Below are 27,150 nucleotides of genomic sequence, written 5' to 3'. Positions count from 1 at the left end.
TTTATTTCCTCCCTCAGCAAACAAGGCTGTTTAAGGGTTCTTTCCCCCCATTAGAGATCTTCTGATGGTTCTCTAAGCCACGAGGAAGACCTGGCTAAAGTGATTGAGCTCCAGGAAGTCATAGACAAGCAGTCAAGGGAGCAGAGCCAGATGAAGGAGCGCCTGGCCGCCCTGTCCAGTCACGTGACGGAGCTGGAGGAAGATCTGGACACGGCCAGGAAAGACCTCATCAAATCTGAGGAAGTGAACACAAAGTTGCAACGGGATGTCCGTGAAGTGAGTGACAGTCGCCATGTCAGTGTTGTCATGGGGTTGAACGTGTGGACTGTTTTGGTTTGATTGTCACTTATTCTCCCAGTTACTTCAACCTTGGGGTGACTGTATGAGTAAGAACAAAACAGAACAGAGCCCTGAGACTTTGACTGGCGGCTTCCCCGTTTCTGTGTCAAGGTCTTTAAAGGTAGGGGAGGCCTGGTCCAGCTGGTCCGTTGGCAGCGGCACGGACACGAAGCCGGCCCTTCCTGCTGTGCTGCTGTGGCTGTACTGCCCTGGGTGTGGACTCCTCGTTCCTATAAGTCCTAGGCTGTCGAATGTATTCCTGATCATGCTCAGATTTCCTTTTGATACACTTCGAGCGAGCGTGGTGGCCTCTGCGGCGGTAGTTCTCTCGGAGAGACGCGAGCATGGGCTGTGGGCTCTGCCAGGGCGGCACTGTCGGCTGTGTTTCTAGTTTTCTGATGTTCCGCGCCTTGAGGGGAATGTACGATATTGATGGTGGTGGTCAGACAGAGTGGCATTTGTTCACACTTGGGTCATCAGGCTCATGCTGTAAAAATACGTAGAAATGTGTGCATCTCTGGCAGACGTTTCTGCGTGTGGCATGATTTATGAGAAACTAGCCCGCTGTGACTAAAAACAAATGAGCTCTGGGTGCCTTCCCTGGCACCTCCTCCTGTTAGCGTAACCTCTCCTTTGTAAACAGACAGCTCCTACCCCCTCCCCCACACCTTGTGAGACCACCGCAGAGAGAACCCCTTTCACGTGTATGTAGAACAGGTGTACATTCTGTTTAGTAGCTTGGTGTGAGTAATTTTATGTAAGAATTCAAAACAGATCTTTGCATGTATCTGTATAACCTGTCTACATTATTCTTTGGCAACAGGAGGAGGTGAGGTGGCAGAGTTTAACATGCAGAGAATTTTGAAAACGAAAATTTTAAGACTTGCCACTTTTAATATTAAGACTTTGCTAATATTGGTTACTTAGTGAACAGGGAGGGACCTGAAGCGGATTTTTAGCTGGGGACGGGAATTGCAGTAGCAGAAAGTTCAGGTCCTAGTTTCAGCGTTTGATACTGTGTAATATAATTTTGCTTTAGAAGAATTAGGCTTTAGAAGGCTGCTTCCAGTTGTATGAAACTTCTTTTGTTTGTTTTCAATTTTATTTATTTTTGGCTGCGTTGGGTCTTCGTTGCTGCACGCGAGCTTTCTCTAGTTGCGGCAAGCGGGGGCTACTCCTGTTGCGATGCGTGGGCTTCTCATTGCAGTGGCTTCTCTTGTTGCGGAGCACGGCTCTAGGCGCGCGGGCTTCAGTAGTTGTGGCGCACGGGCTCAGTAGTTGTGGTTCGCAGGCTCTAGAGCGCAGGCTCCATAGTTGTGGAGCGCAGGCTCAGTAGTTGTGGCACTGTGGCTCACAGGCTCTAGAGCGCAGGCTCCGTAGTTGTGGAGCACGGGCTCAGTAGTTGTGGCTCGCAGGCTCTAGAGCGCAGGCTCAGTAGTTGTGGCGCATGGGTTTAGTTGCTCCACGGCACGTGGGATCTTCCCGGACCAGGGATCAAACCCACGTCCCCTGCACTGGCAGGCATATTCCTAACCACCAGGCCACCAGGGAAGTCCCCAGTTGTATTAAACTTTGAGTTCTGTTTCCATTTGTTAATATTATTACTTTAATTCTGTGGTAATTGGATGAGATTTCATCCAACTTTTACCCAAGAAAATGAGACACATATCTCACTGTTGTATCTCCACCTGTATCGTGAGGCAAACAGAGGTCCTGTCTTCATGGCAGATACCTTCCCCCTCCTGGAATTCCTGCAATAACAGGATATTTTATTATACTTTTTCTCTTTTTTTTGGTAATATTATGTAGAAAAGGATAAACTTGGTAAACTGAGTGGCCAGACATAGCATTAAGACAGATGAGTGCTGGGATTTCCCTGGTGGGCCAGTGGGTAAGACTCCGTGCTCCCAACGCAGGGGTCCAGGGTTCGATCCCTGGTCGGGGAAGTAGTTCCCACACGCCACAACTAAGAATTCACATGCCGCAACAAAGATCCTGCGTTTCGCAACTTAAACCCAGTGCAGTCAAAATAAATAAATATTTAAAAAATAGATAAAAAGACAGATGAGTGCGAATTACTTGGGGAATATTTATGATCTTTGAGGTAGGTGCGTTTTCATTCACATCGGAGAAAACTGGCATGTCTGTCAATTTAATTTTGAGGACAGTAATTTTATATTTGATTTGAAACTTAGAATTGAGCCCAGTTTGTTCTCTCTCTGAGTACACCCGTCTGTTACGTATTGGTTACTTCCCTTCTCTCCCTCTGAAATGCCCGACATAGGCCATGGCCCAGAAGGAAGACATGGAAGAGAGAGTCACTACTCTCGAGAAACGCTACCTCGCAGCACAGCGTGAAGCCACCTCTGTGCACGACCTCAACGATAAACTGGAAAATGAAATTGCAAATAAGGAGTCTATGCATCGACAGGTAGTGGTTTTTATCGAATTTTGTCTGGGTTTTATTAATTACTTACTAATGAACGGGGGAAGACCTTTTCCTGTGACTTCCATGTTGGAAATCAAGTCCCAGGGTAAAGTTTTTATGATCTTAGAGTATTATGTTCAGAAGTGTGGTGTACATCGTAGATCAACTGTACTAGAATAAAATAAATTTTAAAAAAAATTGTGGGTGACTGCAATTTACAGGTTTTCATTTTTTAGGATTTGGTTCAGCCATTTTGTGGAGCTGCACTCCTGACTCTTGTTGCCTGTTAGCATTTTTACCAAAAGAGCAGAGAGTGGCAAAGAACTTCAAGGCAGCTGGCTGCCTGTTGGTAACTGGGGTCAGTGTGGTAAATGGCAGATTGAGAGACGCAGTCTGAGTAGTAAGGTCTGTGCCTCCTGTGGTTCGGTTCGCCTCACTTGCTCCTGTTTCTGTGTGGTCTCAGATAACCAAGAGTTAACTAGGGAAACCAAACCTGGCTTCTGGAAAACAAAGTGAGTTTGTCTGGTGTGTTATGAAGTGTATCATTGGCCCCAAAATGAAAATAAAATACTAGAAAGCCATTAAAACTTAGGGTGTGGATGCTAATTAAGAGCATTAAAATGCTCAAAACAATGACTTTAACAGGCAGATCAGAAAATACTACGCACCATGCGCTGTTATTTTCTGAGGGTTTTGAAGCATAACCTGTTGTTTGTATATGTGCGTAGAGATATATGCACACAGAAAACAAGAGAGCTGCACAGAAACAAGCGTTAGCCTCTCAGGAGCTGAGCTTACAGATGATTTAACATGTTCCCTTTTCTAAAGAAAGAAAAATCTGTCTAAATTTTCTACATTGAAAATTTTTCAGAGTAAGAGGATTTTCTAAAAGAATGACCCTACGTTTACAAAGGTAAAACTTGACCAGTATTCCCTTAGGCCCACTCTTAGCAGGTCTGGATTTCAAAGGAGATGAACGCTGTATTTTGGCTTACATGCCCGTGGCAGCCTGTTGTCAGTAAGGTTCCCTTCAAATGATGATTCTGATGATGTTTTAAGAAGGGTTAGTACTGAACCCTTCTTTCCTTAACTTGTCAATAAGAATAAATAAGCTCCTACCGAAAACGGGTTTGCTTTCATGTATAGGAACTTGTGTGTGTGTGTGTGCGTGCGTGTGTGTGTGTGTGTGTGTGTGTGTGTGTGTGTGTGTGTGTGTTTTAAGACTTCTTTGGAGGTATTTAGGAAGAGCAGATACTTTTGGCAAGAGGTGTTTTGCACGTTGAAGTCAAGCCCAAGAAAGTGGGTGTGCGCTCTTCACAGAAAGAAAAACTTCACTGTGAGGCAGCTGGCAAAACAGCTGTGCCCCCCTCGGAACGGACTTATTAGACGATTGAAAACGGAAATGGCTGAACCATTCGCCCGTGTTGACGCTTTGCTCTCATTTTGTAGACTGAGGATAAAAACCGCCAGTTGCAAGAGCGCCTGGAGCTGGCGGAGCAGAAGCTGCAGCAGACCCTGCGGAGAGCGGAGACCCTCCCCGAGGTGGAGGCGGAGCTGGCCCAGCGGGTGGCCGCGCTCTCCAAGGTGCTGCCCTGGGTCTCCTTGTGGGGCAGACGCCGGAGTTGGGTGTTGAGGGTGATTTGTTCACGTGCCTTATCGTTGTGGTCTTGTCAGCGCCCCTAAATCCACCAAGCAGCTCAGACTTGTTTTCAGTGCTGTACTGTCTGAGACTGGAGCAAGTTTGAATGTCAGACATTATCCCTGCTTTCGTGTCATCCCCACATTCTTTTCCCTCCAGTTTTGTCAGATGTGTTCTGTGTGTCCCCAGGGTGCTTCAGCTCAGAGTCACCGCTGCTTGGAGCTACTCAAGTCAGCAGCTCCAAGGTTAGGGCAGAAGCTTTGGGGAAGAGCAGGGTAGTTTTTCTCAGAAGTAGGAAAATCCCATTCTCTGTCGAAGACCGCCAAAGTAACTTCGTAGTAAACAAGTTTTTGAGTCTTTATTCATTCACTGGTTCAACACATCATGGTGGGGCATGTGCCAGGCCCGGTCCCTGCCCTCACAGCCTCACCGTCCCTGGAGAGCCGGCAGGTGAGAGGGGGTGTCCCGGTGACGCAGCGGCGCTGGGGGCGGCTCGTCCACACGGCGGGGAGGAAGCGCACAACCGGCCACCGGCCCAGTCTTTCAGGCATATGGTCCTGCACTGCCAGTAGGCGCTGGCCAGGCCCAGAGGCCCTGGTGCATCCGTCAGGAGTTCTGTGTTGCCTGCCTGGAGCTTAGTGAGCTGCTGAGGGGGCCGGACAGACCTGGGGTGGGCAGATGGCGTCAGGTGCTCGCAGACCTTCCTTAGAGCAAGTTCATTGCTAACAGCTGTAACAGAAGCGCTCCTTTTCCTTCATGATCTGCATTTAAAGTCTCGGTTTCTTTTCTCCCCTGTCATCTCTCCTGTCCCTGGTTGGCCTTGTAGTCTGACCTTTTGTCTGCTGGAAACTCGGCCACTAAGGAAGCTAAACTGTTCGAACTTACCTCCCAGATTAGGAAGGTAGAACGTGTACATCGCTCTTGACTGTGCTTGCCGCTTCCTGCTTCCTGTGCTGACTCACCCAGAGCAGTCTGAGGCTGGGGCGAAACACAGCCCCCGGGTGTGGGACCTGGGGTGGGGGAGCACAGCTTCTCTCACAAGTCGATCGCCAGCGCCCATCACGCCTCAGTCACCTGCCCGAGAGGGTGAATTGCCTCCCGGGGTCACGCATGGGGCCACGCAGGACGTGCGAGCAGGCGTCAGCGCGTGCCTTCCACTGAGCACGGGGTGCGTAGTCCACGCACAGCACGTCCTGCTTGTTGCTGCTGCAGTCGTACCCCGCGTGTTGTCAGGAAAGGGCAACTGTGAGCTGAACTGACACCATCCTTTGCTGGCAGGCCGAGGAGAGACACGGCAACATCGAGGAGAGGCTGCGCCAGATGGAGGCCCAGTTGGAGGAGAAGCACCAGGAGCTGCAGCGGGTACGTGTCCGGGCAGAGAGGCCGAGCGCCGGTCCGGTCCTGGGGCTGCCCCCCCCCCCCACCGCCGTGTGCACTCAGTGTGCGGCCTCATCTGCGCGCTGTCTGCTGATTGGCGCACCCACCACGTGCTTGCCCGCAGGCGGTGTGTAGGGGGGAGGAGGCCGCCTGCCGCTCTGACCAGCCTATTGCGGGAGCTGCTCCAGGTACAGGTGGGACCTTACGGGCCTCCCTCAAACAAGCCTGAGGTGCCAGCCCGGGGTGCCCATGCCACTTAAGGCACAGCGTCCTAGGCGTTGGGTCTGCTTGCCTGGGGTGTGGCACTGGAGTCCCAGATTCCGGTCACGGGCCTGATCGCTGTCCTGAACCCCAAAGTATTGTTCCAGACACAAAGGTAGACGTAGGGATGGCCGTTCCTGAGCAGGAGGAAAACTCCTGTGCTCGGAGATGGGGTAAAAAGGAGCCTCGGGAAAGCGTGGTGGTGGAGGCTCACATCAGCTGAGTCCTGAGGGAGCTTTCCTGGAAGATTTGGTCACACGGCGAGATGGAACCTCCAGGAAATAGAGCGAGTGGTGGCCCCAGGTCCAGGCGTGCGGCATCAGTATTGTCACCACCAGAAAGCGGCGTTCCTGGACCTGGACTGCAGAGCATCAAATGTGAGCTTCCAGGAAGGAAAGCGTCTGCCTCCCATCAAGAGATCCGCATGCCAGGCGCCCCTGCCCCCGACACAGGCATGCGCCCTCCCCTCTTAGGCGGAGAATTGGACTCTGACCGCTTGAGGGGTGCACTTCATTACTTCCAGAACTCGTTGCAATAGGGATGCAGTTTATGACTAAGGCAATTCAAAGCAAACTTTTAAGTGGTTTTGCTTTAAAAATATTTGAGGGACTTCCCTGGTGGCACAGTGGTTAAGAACCCACCTGCTAGTGCAGGGGACGTGGGTTCGAGCCCTGGTCCGGGAAGATTCCACATGCCGCAGAGCAGCTAAGCCCTTGCGCTACAACTACTGAGCCTGCGCTCTAGAGCCCGCGAGCCACAACTACTGAGCCCACGTGCCACAACTACTGAAGCCCGCGCTCCGCAACAAGAGGAGCCACCGCAGTGAGAAGCCCGCGCACCGCAACCGAGAGTAGCCCCCGCTCACCGCGACTAGAGAAAGCCCACGCGCAGCAACAGACCCAACACAGCCAAAAATAAATAAATACATTTTTTTTTTTTTTAATTTGGATGCTGACAGCCTTATCGTACGGTGAGCTGGGCCTCTTCTAGATGGTGGTGGTCGCTGTGTTTTGGGCGTGATTCTGAGCGCTTTGTATTTAGTGCTTCCAACAACCTAGGAGAACAGGGAGACCCGCCGAGGGGACCTGCCCTGATGTGTGCTGCCTGTCAGCACTTTCTGTCCCCTCCACTTTTCTTCTGTGTTCATTCAGGGTGTGGGGTGAAAATAAGCTTTTGAAACCATGAAGTTGATGCTAGTTTTATAGAACACAGACTTACCAATTTTATTACATTTAAAAATTACTTGCGGTAATTATTTCTAGTTTTTTAGTATAAATTATCATTACAAAGAATTCAGGTGATGTTAAGAGTATAAAGAAAAACATGTGAAAGTCTGTCTCCACTGTTTTTTTTTCCAAAATGAAATTTTTTACCTTTTGCTTTATAAGTTGAATTCATTTTACCCCCTTAATCCAGATTCAAGCTTCTGTTTACATGCTGGGAAGTTCCCCCTCCAGTGTGTGTGTAAGCTGATCCCCTTTAAAATGTGCTTGTTTTCTGCGTGTAAATCTGCTCCTTGAGTCCATCAGACAGTTAATGGTTGGTGACACTAATGAGGCCCCCTGGGTGCTTTGTGGAACAGAAGCAGTGGGAGGGACCTTTCTCTGCACCTGCAGTCAGCTCTGGTGATCCAGTCGGTTCTGGTGACGGTGCAGAGTCCACCGGAGATGGCAGCGGGAGGGGCAGCCTGGGGAGCCAGGGCATAGGCCAGTCACGTCATCGCTCCTTGGTGCTTTTAAAATAATGACCATACTTGTTCTTGAAGTTTGTAAGTTTTTGTTTTTCCTATTTTAGGCAAGGCAGAGAGAAAAAATGAACGAAGAACACAATAAACGTTTATCAGACACTGTTGACAAGCTGCTTTCAGAATCCAACGAGCGGCTTCAGCTTCATCTTAAAGAGAGAATGGCAGCTCTGGAAGACAAGGTGCGCTCGCACACCATCCCCGAAGGCCCCTTTGCAAAAGGGGCGCCAGGGGCTACGTCCTCGCCCAGGCTGTGCGTGTGGGAAATTGCCTGTCATTCTTACTCTCCAGAACAAGAGTTAGAGAACTGTTTCCATAGCGGGCCAGCCACGTAGTAAATATCTTAGGCGTTTACCAGTCGTGAGTAATTGAGTAGAAGAAGTTCATGCTGATCAGTTAAGTAGCATGAAAGCAGCCACAGGCAATCCGTAAAGGAATGGACGTGGTTGTGTGCCACTGGCGGGCCGAGTTTATCAGCCCCTGCGCCACAATTTTCTAGGTCCACCCTCACCCCTTCATTGCTCTTGCATTAGAGGTTTATTTCTGCCTCTTGTGTGTGATGTAATATAAAAGATTTAACCATCTAAAAACAAGCGTTCTCATATTCCAACTCCAGCCTTCTCTCTTTTCATTTGGTTTGGAAAATGTCTAAGCCTGGACTCTTGCTGCTCATCATGGAACTACTGTAGCTGTAACCAGAGTAAAGGAGTAGCCGAGAATCTATGTCAGAGAAGCTCTGATGGGCGACACTTTGGTTCGGGTTTGATAAAAAACCTGTCCCGACTGCACCAGTGCCCTAGAGATGAGGCCCAAGAATCTTCCCTGAGATTGGCACCTGGGCTGATGCTTGTTTGGGAGAGACCAGTGGTTACCACTAATTATGTGGCACGTTTCATTTTACACAAAACCCACGATGAAATGCATTACTAGAGACCACATAGGGCAGTTACCTCACTTCCTCCCTGATCTGCGGGCCGGCCTTAAGGTAGGACTATTTTTGTCTCAGATTTGAATTTTGCATGTGAAACTTGTGCCGGTTTCCCGAGTGACCACTGAACTGCAAAAGCTGAAAGCCGGTATAAACCAGTTTAACTTACCCCATGAACTTGACCTCCTTACATCTAGAAAATCAGTCGGTGAAGAAGGAAATTTTATATGTACAGGTTATGATTAAAAGGTGTCATCTGGCCTCGTGGCTCACAGTTCACCCTGGGAGTGTGATCTGCCCATTAGTATGTTCACGTGGCCCATTCCTTCCCGCGGTGCTTCACTGTTTCAGACAGAACTGTAGCCGTCCTATAGTACGTGGAACATTTTTAAGAATTAACACTAAAAGGCTATTTATATCTTTTTCAGAATTCCCTCCTACGAGAAGTTGAAAATGCAAAAAAGCAATTAGAAGAAATGCAACATGATAAGGTGCTTCAATCTCTAGATTGTTTAGAAATCTGTTAAGAGCTGAATTGAGCTGGGTTCATTGTTATTATAATTATTACAGCTGTTTAGCAGAAGTTGAGTTACATTTTCTTTATGGCTAGTCCACTGCTATAACATATATAGCACTCCGGGATTTGTGTGTTGAAGGCGTTTGCGTTTTACATGGATTTAGAGTCCAGCAGGTGTGTGTGCTTCAGAATTCTGAGTCCTTTCTGGGTTCATCTGAAAGCTGAAACAAAGCAGGAGCCTTTCATCTGGAACAGTGCCGTCCATCAGAAAGATAATAAGAGCCACATGTGTAATCTAACATTTCCTAGTAGCCACATTTAAAACGGTAGAAAGAAACAGGTGAAGTTAATTGTATTGTATTCTACCCTATGTAATCAGAATGTTATCGTATAATTGCTCTAAAAACGAATGAGCTGCTTTACGTTCTTCTCTCCACCTGAGTCTTTGAAACCTGCCGTGTGGTTTCTGGTCACAGCACTTGGCGCTTTGGGGTGGCCCGTCCCAGGCGCTCAGTAGCCACATGAGGTGAGTGGCAGCTGTGGCCCACAGCGCGGAGCAGGAAGGCTGTCCGTTGACTCAGAAACTCTGGCAGTCTGCCTTGTCGCTTTGCCCTGGGAGGAAGTGGCGTTGGGAGTAGGGGTGGCACATGAGTGGATGTGTGCTTGGTGTAGACAGCTAGAAGCAATGCAGAGGAGCGAGTGCGATGGAGAGTGAATCCTGCGTGTGTGTCCCCCACCCCTGCCCCAAGTACAGCTTGTCTCAGAATTCATTATTGTTAATGGCTTGGCGTTTCTCTTCTGAGAGCTTTTCTACAACCAAGATGTAACTTTTTGTTCACTACAGCCTATAAAGTTAATACTGGTCTGAGCGTTTATGTTTGCTATAGGACTCTTGGAGAACATTTTCTCAGAATTAAAATGTTTGGATTTTATAACTGCTAATGTAACCTGTTACGGTTTTGTTCAGCATTTGAGCACATTTTGATGCAAGTCATTTTATATCCTGGAAGCAACACGTGTTATGCCATTTGCTGTTTTGTAGGATCAGCTCGTACTAACCCTGGAAGCCTTGAGAGCTGAACTGGACCAGACGGGGCTGAGAGGGGCTCCCCTACACCACAGGTAGGACGTTCCCCAGGTCACAGCTCTGCTCAGCACTGTCGTGTGTATACAAGGGCGTGTCATGGCTGCGTGGACAGTATGACTGGGTGGGTATAGCTCGTGGTCGCGCCTCCAGGAGCCTGTAGCTTAGTGGCAGGCTAGAGGGAAGAAAGAGTAGAATATCATTCCTAAGGTTAGAACTCGGTACCTAGGAGAGTGGCAGTCACATTACTGACAAGACTCAAAACCACAGGAGGCGGTTTGGAAGGAGGGTGGTGGCTCGTTAATATTTGGGTGTATTCATTTGAGGGACCTGACAGACTGTGACACTGATGTTTCTTAAGAATCGCAGGTTAGTGACTTGCAGTCATTTTAAAATGTATTGAGACATGACTTGGCGTTGGCTGCCGTGGGAGGAACCACCTGGCTTGTGAGTGAGTTGAGCAAATGACTCAGCATCCTGATTTTTTTCTTACTTGTCATTATAGGGGCGATAATTCTTTTTAAGCTATTTAAATTTTTCTTTGCTTTCTTTGTGGAAAATGATCATCAAGTGAGAGTTAAACTTTAGCAAAAGTTATTGAAGAGCTTAACTGGTGACATTCATCCATCTGTAGGAAAGAGACTCCTGCTTGAATCGTGATTTAGGAGACAGTTCGGAGCCTATACAGATATTGCAGCATTTGCAAACGTAGGGGACCGTCAGGGTCTAGGGTCCTTGCAGAACCTCCTAGAAAAAAAGAGAAATCAAGGAAGATAGAGCCAGAGCCAGAAACTTTCCCTGTCTCCAGAACCACCGGGGGGTAGAATTTCAAGGAGAGTGTGTGAGCTTACGGACGGTGGGGGGTGGGGGGGTGGAGGGAGATCGGGACAGCGGCATCGCTGGACTTGCTGGCTGAGGTCCTCTAGGGTGAGGTCAGAGGTGGAGGCAGAGCCCTGCTCACGGGGTAGATGAGGTGCGTGTGAGGACGGTGCGGGTACCTGGAGGAGGAGGTGGACACAGCCTGTTCCCCTTTTGGGAGTTTGAGTGATGAAGGGGGCGCGGGTGCCAGAAGCCGAGGGCTGGTGCAGTTGCGGGGGTTTCAGTGGAAAAGCCTCGGGCACGGCCACCAGAGCCGCGTGTGACCGTGAACGCCAAGGACGAGGAAGCAGCTCTTGCTCTGACGGCGCAGGGGGGCGGCGGGAGGGGGCTCTGCGCTCTGACGGCGCAGGGGGGTGGAGTGGGGGGGCTCTGTGCTCTGATGGCGCAGGGGGGCGGGAGGGGGGCTCTGCGCTCTGATGGCGCAGAGGGTGGGGGGGGCTCTGTGCTCTGATGGTGCAGGGGGGCGGGAGGGGGGCTCTGCGCTCTGATGGCGCAGAGGGTGGGGGGGGCTCTGTGCTCTGATGGCTCAGGGGGGCGGGGGGGGGCTCTGCTCTGATGGCGCAGGGGGGCGGAGGGGGGCCTCCGTGCTCTGATGGCACGGTGGGGGCTGTAGGCGAAATCTGTGCTCTGAAGACAGTGGGCTGGAGGGGCTGGGTACTGCGGGAGGGGACGTTTCAAGGAGGCAGTTCTCGAGGTGTAATGTCAAGTGGCTTAGCAGAGAGGTGGTTGGGAGCTGTAGAAATGGGAAAAGACGGATCACAGCAGGTGGGGAGGGGGGCCTCGGGGTGCGGAGGGGGGACTGAAAAGATGGCTCGTGGGCAGGGCAGGCTCGGCTTGTTTGGCAGGACTTCACAGTGAAATCAGTCACCTTGTCTCTGAGATCTTCTGGGAGGAAAGCCAGCCTCTGTTGACAAGTGGGGGACAAAGATGGTGGCTGGGCTCCGTAAGGAGACTGGGAAATGACTGCTGCGGGGCGACAGAACCCGGGGGCGTTTGTGGACGTCAGAGGATCCGCCAGCCACCAAAAGCACGTGCGGGATTTTGTGTCGTAGCTTTCACCCGATTTTGAAGCGTGCTGTGGTCCCCAAGCAGTTGGGTAGAGGTCATGCTGAGAAAGAAGGAGCAGTTTCCTTAGGCATGAGGCCAGAGGGGAAGGGGAGACGGTTGCGGTTCAAGGGAGATTCCAGACTTTGATCTCCTGCAAACAAGGGATAAATCCTATGCAACACTTGAAAACATTTCTTTTTTTTTTTTTTTACATCTTTATTGGAGTATAATTGCTTTACAATGGTGTGTTAGTTTCTGCTTTATAACAAAGTGAATCAGTTATACATATACATATGTTCCCATATCTCTTCCCTCTTGCATCTCCCTCCCTCCCACCCTCCCTATCCCACCCCTCTAGGTGGTCACAAAGCACCGAGCTGATCTCCCTGTGCTATGCGGCTGCTTCCCACTAGCTATCTACCTTACGTTTGGTAGTGTATATATGTCCATGCCTCTCTCTCGCTTTGTCACAGCTCACCCTTCCCCCTCCCCACATCCTCAAGTCCGTTCTCCAGTAGGTCTGTGTCTTTATTCCTGTCTTACCCCTAGGTTCTTCATGACATTTTTTTCCCTTAAATTCCATATATATGTGTTAGCATATGGTATTTGTCTTTCTCTTTCTGACTTCACTCTGTATGACAGACTGTAGGTCTATCCACCTCATTACAAATAGCTCAATTTCATTTCTTTTTATGGCTGAGTAATGTTCCATTGTATATATATGCCACATCTTCTTTATCCATTCATCCAATGATGGACACTTAGGTTGTTTCCATCTCCTGGCTATTGTAAATAGAGCTGCAATGAACATTTTGGTACATGACTCTTTTTGAATTATGGTTTTCTTAGGGTATATGCCCAGTAGTGGGATTGCTGGGTCGTATGGTAGTTCTATTTGTAGTTTTTTAAGGAACCTCCATACTGTGCTCCATAGTTGCTGTACCAATTCACATTCCCACCAGCCGTGCAAGAGGGTTCCCTTTTCTCCACACCCTCTCCAGCATTTATTGTTTCTAGATTTTTTGATGATGGCCATTCTGACTGGTGTGAGATGATATCTCATTGTAGTTTTGACTTGCATTTCTCTAATGATTAATGATGTTGAGCATTCTTTCATGTGTTTGTTGGGAAGACATTTCTTTTAAAAACGTCGAGCAGTGGGTGAACCAGAGGAGGCTGAGCTAGCACGTGGTCCTGGCCCGCTCTGCAGAGGGTGTGAGGAGAGCTTTACTCTCCTCAGGGGAGTGGGGTCTGTTTCCCGGATTTCAGGGCTCCTGCGAATGAAGGCGCCACCCTTCTTCCCAGAGACAAGGGCCGAGCAGCTCCTGGGCTGGGCCCGCAGTGCAGGTGGGCCCATGGTCAAGGCTGGGCCGCGCCTCCGCTGACCGGGGTGTCTCCTGACACCCACGCCCAGTTTCTGTCGTCATGCTCAGGGCCCCAACCACCTGTTCTGGGACTTCTTCAGCCTAGCGTCTTGATCGTTAATGTAATTACACCCAGGACTCTGCTTTTGATTCGGAAACACCAGTCCATCTAAGCTCTAAGCCGTGGTTCAGAGGGGTTTCTGCTGCGGGTTTGTCTGAGGCGCTGTGAGCGGTGTAGACCGTGTTCCAGGTAGAGGAATGTTTATGATTGATGGGCTTCACACTGGGCATCTTGGCCCAAACAGGAAAGGAGAGAACAGCTGAAGGCCAGAGGGGAGGTGTGGATGTCAAGGAAAAAGCAGGGCAGGTGCCGGGCCCAGCGCCCTGACCTGAGGGCGGGTTCCCAGGTGGACCACAGACCCCTGGGCGCCGCAGACAGCTGGGTGCCGTCCCTGTCACTGGCATGTCCTCGTGTCCGCGCTGGCTTTCCCGGATGTGGTGGGACAGGCGGCAGGGTGCTGTTGGAGCGGGCGAGCGGTGCCCTCCTGGGCGACCTTCTCCTGTGACATCACTCAGTTTCCAAGTTGACAGGTTCCGGCTTGGCCAACAAAGTGAGGTCACTTTCCTCCTAATAATGACCTTTTTCTTCCCCCGTGTTTCAGCCGACCCCACTTGGGCAGCGTCCCAGATTTCAGGTTCCCCGTGGCAGACGGGCCCTCGGACTCCTTCAGCAGCAGCGCGGTGTTGCGACGCCCGCAGAAAGGCCGGCTGGCAGCGCTGCGCGACGAGCCTTCCAAGGCAAGCCCCCCCCCCCCCGCCCCGCCCCGCCCAGCCCCGCCCCCTGTCCCGGGGACCAGCGCTCTGTGAGATACTGGCCTCCTCACCCTGTGGTTCGGAGACTGTCTTGAAACAAAGCTTGATGGGTCGCTTCCTCTCTTCCCCTACCCCCGTTCTCCTTTTTCTGACTAAGAGTTTACTTTTAAGGCAAGCTTTTTTTTTTTTTAAGAACAAATTTTGGTAACATGTGACCTACTGTAAGGCACAGCACAGTGCTGATTAGCACAGGTTTGAGGTTGTCCTTAGGAGTAAATGGATACACACATTCATCATCTTGTAGTGAGAATTCTCATTTGGAAGTTCAACTGCCTTCATATTTTTGTGCATTTCACGGCATATATTTTTATATATGTCTCTGTATTTTGAGCTCCCATATTCAGTGAGCAGCTAGTTTGGGCCAGGCATCCTCAGACCTAGGGCTCCAGCAGAGAATTAAAAACAGACAAAATGGGCTTCCCTGGTGGCGCAGTGGTTGAGAGTCCGCCTGCCGATGCAGGGGACATGGGTTTGTGCCCCGGTCCAGGAAGATCCCACATGTTGCGGAGTGGCTGGGCCCGTGAGCCATGGCCGCTGAGCCTGCGGGTCCGGAGCCTGTGCTCTGCAACGGGAGAGGCCACAACAGTGAGAGGCCCGCATACCGCAAAAAAAAAAAAAAAAAAACCAGACAAAATACCTGCACACACGCACACTCCAACACGCACTCCCTAGTGAGAAGAGAGAGGCAGCAGTGAATGGAAAGTAAAATAAAACATGCTGTGTGTATTCTTTATCTACTGCTGCATAGCCAATCACTGCAAAGCTCAGTGGCTTCACAGTGAACATTTAATAGTCCACAGTTCGTGTGCACGTGGGAGCATCTTAGTGGGCTGGGCCCTGCTCAGGGCCTCCTGAGGTCACTGCCACCGGAAGGCTCCCCCGGGGCTGGGTGGCACGCTTTCAGACTCCCTCACCTGGCTGTTGGCGAGAGGGCCCCGGTCCTTGCCGTGTGGACCTCTTCATGGGGCTGGCTTTCCTCAGAACTCCCTCCGAGAGAGAGCGGGGGAGAGCCCTTTCATGCCGCAGTCCCGGAAGCTGCACACCTTTGCTTCCACTGCGTTCTGATCGTTAGAGTGAGCTGCGAAGTCCTGCCCTCACTCACGGGGGTCAGGGAGGAATTGCCCTCTGCCTCTTGAAGGGAGGAGGATTAAAGAATTCATGGACGTATTTTTCAGTCACCACAGCTAGATGGTAATAAGCAGGGAAAGGAAACCAAGGGTACCCGAGTTGCCAAACAAGGAGGGGAATAATAATTTTTAAACAGGGTGGCCAGCGAGGGTCTCCAGGAGGGTGGCGTTCGAGCAAAGACCTGAGGAAGGGAGGGGAAGTAGCCATTCGGAGGTAATGGTCGTGCCAGCCAGACGGGCCGGTGCACTGGACGTAGGCTACGGGCGCGGGGGCGGTCGCGGTCCGGGAGCAGCTCAAGGCTGGGGTCTGTTTCCTGCTGTGAGGGAGATAGCCGGGTCGGGGGAGGCTGGGATCTGGGCCTCGGTCCCGTTCAGGTGGACAGGTCGGCAGCTGGGTGTTCCAGGACCCGGGAGAGCTCTCAACTCGAGGTAGACTTGGGGTCATGGGCATACAGGTGGTATTTAAAGGCATGAGCCAGATAGGGTCACCCGGTGGGTGCCTGTGGAGAGAGAGATGAGGTCCACGGATGGAGCCGTGGGGCACCCCGGATTCAGAGGTCGGGAGGCTGAGAAAGGGCGGCGGGGGGTGAGGAGCAGCCCGGGAGGGTGGGGCTGCTGAGTCAGAGGCCCCAGCGCTCTGCTGGGCAGTGTGGGGGAGGGGACCTAGGCGTGCGGGCTCCACGGAGCCCCCTGGAGGCACACCTGCTTGCAGAGAGTGGGAGACAGACGGAGGAGGGAAGGGGCGGCGTAGAGGCTGCCCTTGGGCGCTTTCAGGGAAACGCAGTGGTTGCTGGAAGGAGCCCTGGAGGCAGAGTTCTGTGGTTCCTGCTGTGTGCTTTTAAGGAGAGAGGAGGGAGTGGGCATCCTGAGGCTGTTGGGAATGAGCCCCTAGGACGTGGATTAGCCACAGGGAAGGAGGAGTGATGGCAGGTGATCCTGGACCAGCTGAAGGGGGTGGCCCGGCCCTGGGGAGGGTCGGAAGACGGATTGCGTGGGCACAGGCCCCAGGGGCAGGGGGCTGGGGAGCCTGCGTCTAGAGGCTGCCCCGTGGTTACTCTGAGGTCGTGTCTGGCAAACGGAAGGCAGGACCCTGGGCTGAGCGTGGAGGTGGGGATGGGGAGTGGGAGGAGGTTTGGGGAGGGAAGGGGTGTGGGATGGCCCCAGAGGAGAGGCAGCGCAGGGCCCCAGCGAGCACGCTTCTTCTGTGCATGTTCTGATGACAGCGCAGAGGGCGTCCGGGCTCAGCACGGAGGTGTCCTTGCAACGCGAGTTGCAGTTCCCTAGAAAAGCCCCGCTGCTCTGCAGCTCCCTCGCCCCGAGGGCTGTCGGGGGCAGGCTCTCCCATCTCCCTTCTGCTGCTGCTCTTGTCTGCGCGTGTTGGGAGACGAGACTAAGGGACCTCTGAGAGCCCTGTTACGTGGTGGCGCTGGTGAAAGCTATGGCAGCCGAGGTGAACCCGGCAGCTTTGGATCTGAGGGATTTTTGTTTACTTCCCTTCAGCCTGGCTGATGGTGGCACGGAATTAATTTTTTTAATTTTCGGTTTTTGTTTCTGACGCGGTTGCCTCAGCCTTGCGAATAACGTCGTAGAATTGCCTCCCGTCCAGGCTAGGAAGTGAACGTGGCCAGGCTGTCTGAGAAATAGATTCTCCTCCTGCCCATTTCCTAAGTACTGCTCACTTCACAGATGTCAGTGGCTTCTAAGCGTGACCCATTTTTCCAAGGTCTTCTGGGTCTCTGTGTAAAGTTGTTTCAAGTTGCTGGTAGCCTGAAGTTGCCCTGACTGTCGCTGCTGAACCGCGGCCTTTCTTGCGCAGGTGCAGACCCTGGACGAGCAGGACTGGGAGCGCGCGCGGCAGGCCAGCGTGCTGGCTCACGTGGCGCAGGCGTTCGAGAGCGGCGCGGACGTGCCTGACGGCGCCGGCGACGGGGACACGCTTTTCAGCTCGGCCACTCTGCTGTCGCCCAGCGGGCAGGCCGATGCCCAGACCCTGGCCATGATGCTTCAGGAGCAGCTGGACGCCATCAACAAAGAGATCCGGTGCGTGTGCCCGTGCCTGGCTTCCCGGAAACACGGTGTCTCCGAGGGGTGGTCGCTACTTAGAAAAGCCTAAGTGTTCCATAAATAAGGAAACGTACGTCGGTTCTGTTTTAAGAATTTTAAGTCCTGAGATTGCCCTTGCTTATAAAGCTCAGTTAAGCAGGGCGTTGTCTCCACAGTTGTGGGGTCAGCACACTGTGTGAGATGTCGTGGAAGGGGGAGGAGAGGCGTGAGGCGTTCAGCCCCTGCCCCCGGAAGCTGCCGACACACCTGGAGAGAGATGGCGGGGTGCAGAGAGCCGAGGCCATGCCCGTCCGGGGTGCAGGGCGGAGACATGGCGCCAGGGAGTCAGGGCGGAGTCGGCTCCCCGGATTCCTTTCCCGGGGCAGGGCTGGTGGGCGTGCCGCAGAAAGTGAGGGCACACCCTTATTCGGCCTCTGCCAGCCGGCTGTGTCCCCCCCAGCTCTGAGCTGATGCCCCCCTGCAGCCCGTGCGTCCTCCGGCACGGAGAGGTCGCCCTCTTGTGGGTCCCTTGGAGCCTCGCGTATTCTGTGGTGTGTCCCAAAGCCACCGGGAACAGAAGAGCTGGGGTTTTCGGGTTGGCAGGCTCCCACTGGGACTTGCGATTTGCTTTTAAATTAACATAATGTGAAAATTGGTTCTTGTAAGACAGGGGTCAGAGGATGTGTGCTTGAGTATTTTCTAGTCTCATCAGTACATTTAAGATGTTTTCTTCAGAAACTGTCGTAGCAATTATAATAGTTACTTTGCAAAACAGGGAATAGAATCCAGAGGACGCCTTGTAGTGATCAGGAGGCCTTAGGTCTGGGGGCGGCAGTGTGATCGGGTACCCTGAGGCCTGCCCGGTGTCAGATCTGCCATGGCCACACCTCCTGTCCCAAGTCCACATGCAGAGCAGCCCCAGGCCGGTGACCCTGTGGCCGACCCGGTCAGAGTTGCTGCTCAGCTTGCTCTTGTCACATTAACACAGGCAGAGGCGCCTGTTCCCACCTGCAGAGAACGGGGGCCAGAGAGGAAAGGCCGCAGAATAAATGGCAAAAGTAGGTTGTGCTGCCTGCACTTTTTTTTTTTTTTTTTTGCGGTACGCGGGCCTCTCACCATTGTGGCCTCTCCCATTGCGGAGCACAGGCTCCGGATGCGCAGGCTCAGCGGCCATGCCTCACGGGCCCAGCCGCTCCGCGGCACGTGGGATCCTCCCAGACCGGGGCACAAACCCGTGTCCCCTGCAGCGGCAGGCGGACTCTCAACCACTGCGCCACCAGGGAAGCCCTGCCTGCACTTTTGACTTCATAGACTGACTTCTTCGTGTGCCATGTTTGAACCCAGACGAGCTCTGAAAGACTGTCTTTCCCCATCCCTGCGGGAACTATGAAACGATAATATACCTTTATTTTTGTAGCCAGGTAAAAATGATTTTTTCCTTATGCAACAGGTTGACCTGATGTAACTGGTAAATTCTGCCCATCGACTTTTTATCAAAAATGAGAAAATACTTTCAGGATATATAAGTAGAACTTAAATTGGAAAGGTTACGACAAGGATCCAGTATTTTAATATCAAAATAATTGCATTTGCATAGTCAGATATTTAGACTGCTATTTAACCATCCAGTACACATTCGGGGAGAGGAACATTAACCTTGAATTCCAGAGTAATGCAGCTGTGGTCGACATGAATCCAGAAACTCACACGAGAGACTTCCCTGGCGGTACAGTGGTTAAGACTCTGCCCTTCCACTGTAGGGGGCATGGGTTCAATCGCTGGTTGGGGAACAACAACAAAAAAAACCCCAAAAAACAAACAAAAAAAGAAACTCACATGAGGCTGGTAGAGAACTTTATGAAATAATACTTTTGTTCAAATTCAACCTTAAAAAAATCAACTCAGCATTTTCATCTGGTCTAGAGACTTGTGTTTAGAAACTCCACATTGCTTTGTGAATTGCTTTTTTGATTATATCAGAGTTCCTTATTTCCAGTTGAAAAAATTGATAGACAGGTGTGCTGCTTTGCTGTAACAACAGGGAAGGTTGTAAATTTTAAATATTGTAAAAAAGTTGTAAATTTTAAATATCTCATTATGCAGTGAGCGTTGCCACCCAGCCCCCATCAGAATTTAGTGTAAATAAGGAAAATCAAACGTGAATGATCAGAAGCAACTCAGTGCTAAGTCGTCAATCGGAACACAGAACACAGACCCAGATTTGTTATCCAGACACGTTCCTCTGTTTTCTGACAAAGGCAGGTGACGGTTTTATTCTGTTTCAGGTTGATACAAGAAGAAAAGGAGAACACGGAGCAGCGGGCGGAGGAGATTGAGAGCAGGGTGGGCAGTGGGAGCTTAGACAGCCTTGGTCGTTTTCGATCAGTGAGCTCCATCCCCCCGTACCCTGCTTCCTCTCGGGCCAGCTCTTCCCCTCCCAGCAGCGGGCGGCCCACCCCTCGAAGGGCCCCACACAGCCCGGCAAGGGAAGTGGACAGACTAGGCGTCATGACTCTGGTAAGTGTGTGCCTTCTCCCTGCTGCACCCTCCCCCAGCACACCTGGTTTGCTTGCTTGCTTTCTTTGTTAACCTAGAAGAAAATCAGGTGCATTTGCTATGTTCAGAGGTTCAAGATTTTTAAAGCTAGTATTTAATCAGTCCCCCAATTAATGACAAATTAATTTTGATGTTTGGACCACCAGCTTAGCATGTCATCATGAACTCATCCAAACTTCTCCTTTGTGTAACATTGGGCATGGCCTCTGCAAGGCGCAGCAGCTACAGGAAAGTTTTTGTTTTTCAGGAATAGACAGCTTAGCAAGAGTAAACATAGGCAGCCCTAATGGCATCTCGAACACTGTACAGAGAGTCGATGCTGTCTTTCTTTACACTAGGGATGTCTCCCTGGAGGGGGCAGGGCATGCGGTCAAAACAAAACCGAAAAAGCTAAAGTGGTCCTCTTGCTGAGGCAGCTGGCCACGCACTCACGCCGGGTCTGCATGTGAAACCAGGTTAAAAGCCGGTGCCCCTGGGCTTCCCTGGTGGCGCAGTGGTTGAGAGTCCGCCTGCAGATGCAGGGGACACGGGTTCGTGCCCCGGTCTGGGAAGATCCCACATGCCGCGGAGCGGCTGGGCCCGTGAGCCATGGCCGCTGAGCCTGCGCGTCCGGAGCCTGTGCTCCGCAGCGGGAGAGGCCGCAACAGTGAGAGGCCCGCGTACCGCAAAAAAAAAAAAAAAAAGCTGGTGCCCTGCGGCTCCCAGGGAAGCAAACGGGCGTCCTCACTCTTCCTCATCTGGAAACGCGATGAGCACGTGGTGACAGCGTGCAGCTCTGGAGCACACGTTATAGCTTTCTGTGTATTTAGGTCTTCTGAGTGCATTGCTGTTCACCACGTGAAGTCGTATTTACAATATTCTGCTTTTTAACTGCACTTGTATTATAACTTTTTTCTGTTACCACCCATTTTCATTTTAGCTGCATTGTTAGCGTGTAATTAAATCAACTGTGAATCATTTCAGTGACACGTGAAGCGGGGACTAGTCCATGTGGTGGTATTTGGGCATATACTGCTTCTGTAATTTACATCATTAGCTAATTAGCTGATAATTAAAACTCTGACGATTTCATTTGTGGTTTCATGCTTAGTATCTTTCAGAGAATTTGTAAAAACAGTTCTGTGTATTTTTTTCCTTGTTGTTATATGGTTCTCTGTACTGGCTGACGGTGTGTCTGCTTCTGTCATCGGTGTTGATTCCCTGTATCATCCTTTGTTTTATCAGTTAATCCAGACCCCAGCCTCCCCACCGCCGGGTCTGTAGTTTACCATCCAGCTCCGCTCCCTGTCCAACCCACTCGGTTATCAGTCCCTTCACAGCAGTGCTGTGCTCCACAGCGTGTGTCTATGCTTGGTCGTGGCTCATTAGTGGGGTTTCTGCGTTATCTTCGTTTCTCATTAAACAGTGTTTTTCCCCCATAGCGGTAAGTTTTGTTTAGTGTATCACTGCATATTAGGTATGGCTACAGGCATGATGTAGATGGACCAGAGTGTTTTTGCTCACACTGTATAGCATACGTGTAATTCATAAGTGAGATGCTGCTTATATAAAGAAATGACCCGCTAAGTGTAGAATTCATGGGCTCTGACACAACGTGCTTCTGGTTTCGGTGCTTGTATTACTTAAGGCGGTAAATCTCATCAGCTTATTAAACATGCACAGTTAATGTCTTTACTAGAGTATTTTTAATTAAACTATCTTCTATGAATCATAAAATGTAAAGACTATCTGCTATTATGCTAGCTTTTATTCTTACATATTTTCACAGGGTACCTGCTTTAATCAATAAATTTATTTTGAGAAGTTTTAAATCAAATTCTAGGTAAGGATTTTACGTTAATGTCCAATAGGTGGTTAGATTTGTTCAGTGTTAAAATAGGTATTGCAATTACTTCCTCATCAGTTAGATTGCTATTTTAAAGTATAACATGTTTCTTATTAAGAAAAACTAAGTTATAGAGAAGTTTGGCTTAGAATAGATGACTGTTAGGGCCCTTTGTTATACAGAATGCCATATTATAAGAAATGGAGTATGTTGTAATAGAATTGTATCTTCCTGAGGAAAATTTATACTGTTTCACTAGGAAATCTTGAATAGCTTATTATATTTAACTTTTGTGGTTAAAAAAATGTTCTATTTCCAGTTACATTTTCTCTAAATCTTATCTCACTTACATGTGTTCTGTCATTTTCTTTTTAATATATTTGCCTGTACTGATCCTTGAATTTTTAACTTCAGAGTGTGCAGTAAATCTTGTTTCTCTTCATTTCTTTGCATGCATCTGTCAGCCTAGTGATTTAAGGAAGCATCGTAGAAAGGTAAATTATTTAGTAATTCGGCATGCCTTTGTTTCTTTGTGAAGTATTGAAGAGTCCCTGTCGTTTTACGTGAATGAACACTATGTGGTTGGGTACTGGTGAATAATTGACGTTTTAATGGAAGTGTTGAAACTCACCCTCCACTTAACCTATGCTGATGGTTCCGCTGGAAATAGGTCGTTCGCTGGGACAAATGTAAGAGTTTGCCTTTCTCCCGCTGGTTTGCCTTCTAAGTGTTGCACGCTTATTTACAATAGACATAGTGGGTTTTATTTTTTGTTATTTTTAAATTTTATTTATTTGTTTATTTACTTATTTATTTTTGGCTGCGCTGCGAGGCTTGTGGGATCTTAGTTCCCCAACCAGGGATCAAACTCGGGCCCCAGGCGGTGAGAGCACTGAGTCCTTAACCACCCTACCGCCAGGGAATTCCCCATAGTGTTTTTTAAAAAGAAATGATGGGAGGCTTCCCTGATGGCGCAGTGGTTGAGAGTCCGCCTGCCGATGCAGGGGACGCGGGTTCGTGCCCCGGTCCGGGAAGATCCCACATGCCACGGGGCGGCTGGGCCCGTGAGCCATGGCCGCTGAGCCTGCGCGTCCGGAGCCTGTGCTCTGCAACGGGAGAGGCCACAATGGTGAGAGGCCTGTGTACCACAGAAAGAAAAAAAAAAGAAATGATGGAAGCGGAGCCATAGATGCTAGATTTGGGGGAAAGCAATTTTAATAGTCACAGGTAGTAGCATTCGGTAAGCTGTTACTTTGTGCCAGGCGTCGTGCTGAATGCTTTACGAGTCTGTTCCCTAATCCCACAAACACCCACGTGAGGTCCAGGTGCTGTTGTTATCCCCATTCAACAGACGTGGACGCCGAGGCTTAGAGAGGCCAGGTGCTGTGCCCAGGCTCGCACAGCCAGTCAGCAGCGCAGTGTGGATTTGTCTGATTTCAGAACCTGGACCCTCAGCCCTGGCGCCGTCTGGCCCGCTTTTCCACCAGGAGCTCTTGTCTCCTTCACAGCATTCCTGACGGAGAGCGCTCGGGGCTCCTTCCTCTCAGATAACCCTGGACTGAGCCCCTGTTCTTGGAGGGAATACGGTGCGCTGAGGGCCAGATCTGTTGACCACGACGTCTCCCTCCCTCTCAGGCTCACAACCCCCTGGGCGTGCACTCACCGCGCAGCCGTGCTGCGGCCCAGCCGCCCAGCGCGCCAGCGCCCCTCTGCCAGGCCACAGCAGGGCGGCAGTGTGAAGTCCCGGCTCTGTCACCGATTGGTTGTGACCTGGGTGAGCCGCTCGCCCGCTCTGGGCCCGGCTTTGCCCTGCTGTTAAGTGAGGACAGTGGTAGACCCGTGCCCCTCGGGGTGGCCACGCTGTGCCGTCCCTGCACAGTCCACAGGTCGGCAGTGAGACACAGTTCTGCCGCATACGTTCGTAGTTTTCTTGGTGGCAAGACTTTCTCAATAAAGGTAGTGGCCTGTTGATTACGTCCCGGCCGGGGGGCCTGGTCTGTTGCATGTGGTAGCTTGAGCTCGCTGGCTGGCTACTGAGAGGGCCTTGTTCTAGGTTTGGCGTGTGTGTGCCAAGAACCAGGCACCGGCGGACCTGCCGCCTCCTCCACGCCGCACGTGGATGCCGAGACTTGCGTGCAGCTGCCTGTCCGAGTCACGTGGGCACAGTGGGGCGGGCTCTCATCCCGGGGGAGGTGCCAGGCTGGGTGGGCCCGGAGGACTTCCTTAGGAAGAGGCCCTTGGGAAGGGGCTTGTCGTGTTTACTGGGCTTCAAAGCAGCTGTTTGTCTCCACGGAGTCCATAGTCAACTCAGGCCTGTGTCGCTTCCCTGACCCGTTTGATTTTTTTTTTTTTTTTTTCCGTTTGATTTTTTAAAGGATTGTTTTAGCTTGAACTTGAGATCGATCCCTGTTAAGTTTCACATTGATGATTTCTAGCCTTTCTAGCCTTTTGCTGTCTGATGATTGTAATTAGAAATCAGGAGAGGACACAGTTTATCCAGCTGTCGCTTAAATGAGTTCAGCTGTGTTTTGCCCCGGGTCACTTTGTTGTCACCAAGCCACTGTGGGGCTGCAGTGGATCAGTATTATTCTTTACAGAATCCCATTGAAAAGGCACAGGTCGGTTGCTCAAGTCTCATTGTTTCTACAAATGCTTGCCGTGCATGTTTCGTAGAATCTAACCTGGCTTAACCACAAAACCCAAATTTATAAGGAAGATCTGCCTGGACCCTGAAGGGGTTAATCTGTTCCCCATACCGTAACCACCACCCTGCTTCCCATACTCACATCCCATTATAAGCCAAAAAGCTGGGAGTCTGGAAGAGATCGTCTTTTGATGAAGACCTAGAACAAGCTATTTCTTTTTTCCTCTCAAACAGAAAGGTCTGGACAGGTTTGCCTGAGAGGTTTCTTCCCCGTGCTAGTGTTTCTGTTGAATGGCATCAGGAGATAAACACAGTCGTCCTCTTCCTCGGGGTCCTCTTCATCGCGGTGGTTAATGCCATGCGTGTGGTTTATGGTGGTGGCTTCAGGCGGGGCTCAGCTCTCTGCTGCCCCTGCGGGGCTGTCCGGGTGGCCTGGATTCTAGGGACGGCAGGCCACGGGAGGCCACTGTCCAGGTCTCCGCGCTCGTGCGGGTGCAGGCCGGCTCCCTCTGCTGACAGCCTTGCTTCTCATGAACAAGACAGCCCTTTAAGATGGCATTAGGCTAAATCAAGCCTTTTTGTACTGGCAGAAAGCACAGCTAATAGGTTTTCAAATAAGTTTCTGGTTATAACGTAGAGCCTCCGTGACTTCCTTTATCCGTCACAGTCTGTTGTCACCTAATTTTACACTTACCTCAATCCCTCAGCTGCCGGCTTCCCGAGACGAGGTACGAGACGACAAGACGACCATCAAATGTGAAACCTCACCCCCCTCGTCCCCACGATCCCTTCGGCTGGACCGGCTGCACACAGGGGCGCTGCACACAGCCAGCCACGAGGACATCAGGGACGCACGCAAGTAAGGGCCCTGCTCTCCTCCTTCCACTTTCAGGAAATCTGTTCGTCTTCTCTTGAAAAACAAGTCAGAATGATGATTTTAAAGAAATACCACTCAGTTCAGCGTGTTTGTTGAAGTGATAGACTTAGGGTGCCGACCCCTGCTCTGGGCGCTGTAGTGAAATCCGGCAGGAGGTGCCTTCTGTTTGGACAGAGTCAGCTTGGCAAGGAAAGAGTTAAGAGATATCAGCAATTTTAGAAACACCTCGTTTCTGCAGATTCTACAGATTAACTCCTTTGGGAACTTTCTTCCTATTCTGGCTGGAGCCTCCGCCCGGCGCGGGCTGTTTCTGAGCGTTACTCCTCTGTAGGACACTGCGTGGCTCTCGGATGCGTTCTTGTCCTTTCCGAGCTGTGAGGTGTCCCACCCCATCTTTCCATGCTCCCCGAGTGCCTCCTCTCAGGAGACTGTCAGTTGCAGTTCTGTGACGCTGGCCTTGTTCAGACCACCACCTGCTGAGCTCCTGTCCGGAGCCAGGCAGCACTCGATGCAGGGCACGTGTGGTCATCTCTCCAGCACCCCTGCACAGTGACCATCGCTCTCCTGCCCCGGCCCCGGGGGCGTCTGCACCTGCCGGGCCATTACCTTGAGGGGCTCGGAGCACCCTCTGCACTGGGTGGTCTAGAGTCGGGCCCCTCCCCCTTCGGAGGAGAGCTCACGTCAGAGAGTCCCGGCCTCTCGGGAGCAGCTGTCCGTGGTGGGGAGCCTGCACCTCTTGTGCGCGCCGCGGTCCGCGAGGAGCCCCGTCTGCCGCATGGTGTGGGGAGCGAGCGTTGTAGGGGGTGTGGTTGCGCGAGGCCACCCGTTAAAGGTCACTTTCTGTCCCCAAAGCTCGACAGGCTCGCAGGACGGCCCCGCGAGCAACCCCAGCAGTAGCAGCAGCAGCCAGGACTCGCTGCACAAAGCCCCCAAGAAGAAGGGCATCAAGTCCTCTATCGGCCGCTTGTTCGGCAAGAAAGAGAAGGGCCGGCCTGGGGCCCTGGGCAAGGAGTCGCTGGGACAAGGTGGGTGGTTTCCAGCCGACCCTTCAGTGTTCGGAGTGGGCAGGGGGCTGCACGCACACCTCTGCGCGCCCCTCCGCCGCCCCGTCGCCACTGCGTGCTTCCTCTCACACGAGCTGGGTGTTCTCCCGGGTCTGTTTCCCCAGTGGGTCCACACACGGCCCAGAGAGCACGGGTAACGTCTGCCTGCCTTGAGCAGCTCAGCGTCTCCCAGGCGTCAGCCTTCCTGCCTCTTGAGCGTTTTCGTGTGCGTGTGTGCGTGTGTGCGCATGGGCCGTCTGGTCGGAAAGTTCACCTTTAGAATTTTCCTCACTCTCCCTACAAAAACTCCTCCACCTGTTTACAGAAACACCTAACTCGGCCGTGTTGATTTTCTCTCAATATTTCGACCACTCTGCTTCCTCGTAGCTGTTATTTCAGAGACAGAAAACTCATCTCAAGATGCCTTGGGACTCAGCAAATTGGGAGGACAGGCTGAAAAAAATCGTAAACTTCAAAAAAAGTAAGGTTTTTGTTTTTTGTCGATCTCACTGAACAGTTTTCAGTTGTTCCTGATGCTTAACTAATGTTTATTGA

At 51.3% G+C, this 27,150-nt stretch overlaps 1 protein-coding gene across 11 annotated transcripts in view; it reads left to right on the top strand.

Moving 5' to 3' along the window:
- PPFIA1 (PTPRF interacting protein alpha 1) overlaps positions 1 to 27,150 on the top strand; it is a 113,206-nt gene that overhangs the window by 61,305 nt on the left and 24,751 nt on the right. For 10 of the 11 annotated variants that reach the window (XR_009542283.1, XM_060158276.1, XM_060158277.1 and 7 more), the window contains 13 exons: positions 55 to 276; positions 2,624 to 2,770; positions 4,217 to 4,351; positions 5,685 to 5,768; positions 7,839 to 7,970; positions 9,145 to 9,207; positions 10,276 to 10,355; positions 14,270 to 14,405; positions 17,424 to 17,647; positions 19,936 to 20,167; positions 25,383 to 25,534; positions 26,405 to 26,577; positions 26,983 to 27,076. Coding sequence is in view for 10 of the 11 variants with exons in the window: in XM_060158276.1 (XP_060014259.1) it covers positions 55 to 276; positions 2,624 to 2,770; positions 4,217 to 4,351; positions 5,685 to 5,768; positions 7,839 to 7,970; positions 9,145 to 9,207; positions 10,276 to 10,355; positions 14,270 to 14,405; positions 17,424 to 17,647; positions 19,936 to 20,167; positions 25,383 to 25,534; positions 26,405 to 26,577; positions 26,983 to 27,076 (1,874 nt within the window). In the remaining variant the exon portion in view is untranslated. The remainder of the gene's footprint in view (positions 1 to 54; positions 277 to 2,623; positions 2,771 to 4,216; positions 4,352 to 5,684; positions 5,769 to 7,838; positions 7,971 to 9,144; positions 9,208 to 10,275; positions 10,356 to 14,269; positions 14,406 to 17,423; positions 17,648 to 19,935; positions 20,168 to 25,382; positions 25,535 to 26,404; positions 26,578 to 26,982; positions 27,077 to 27,150) is intronic. The other variant, XM_060158284.1, reaches the window with a different exon arrangement.

This window comes from Lagenorhynchus albirostris, chromosome 9, assembly GCF_949774975.1.
Source record: "Lagenorhynchus albirostris chromosome 9, mLagAlb1.1, whole genome shotgun sequence".
Classification (NCBI taxonomy): Eukaryota; Metazoa; Chordata; class Mammalia; order Artiodactyla; family Delphinidae; genus Lagenorhynchus; species Lagenorhynchus albirostris.
This window is presented reverse-complemented; position numbering and strand designations above follow the sequence as displayed.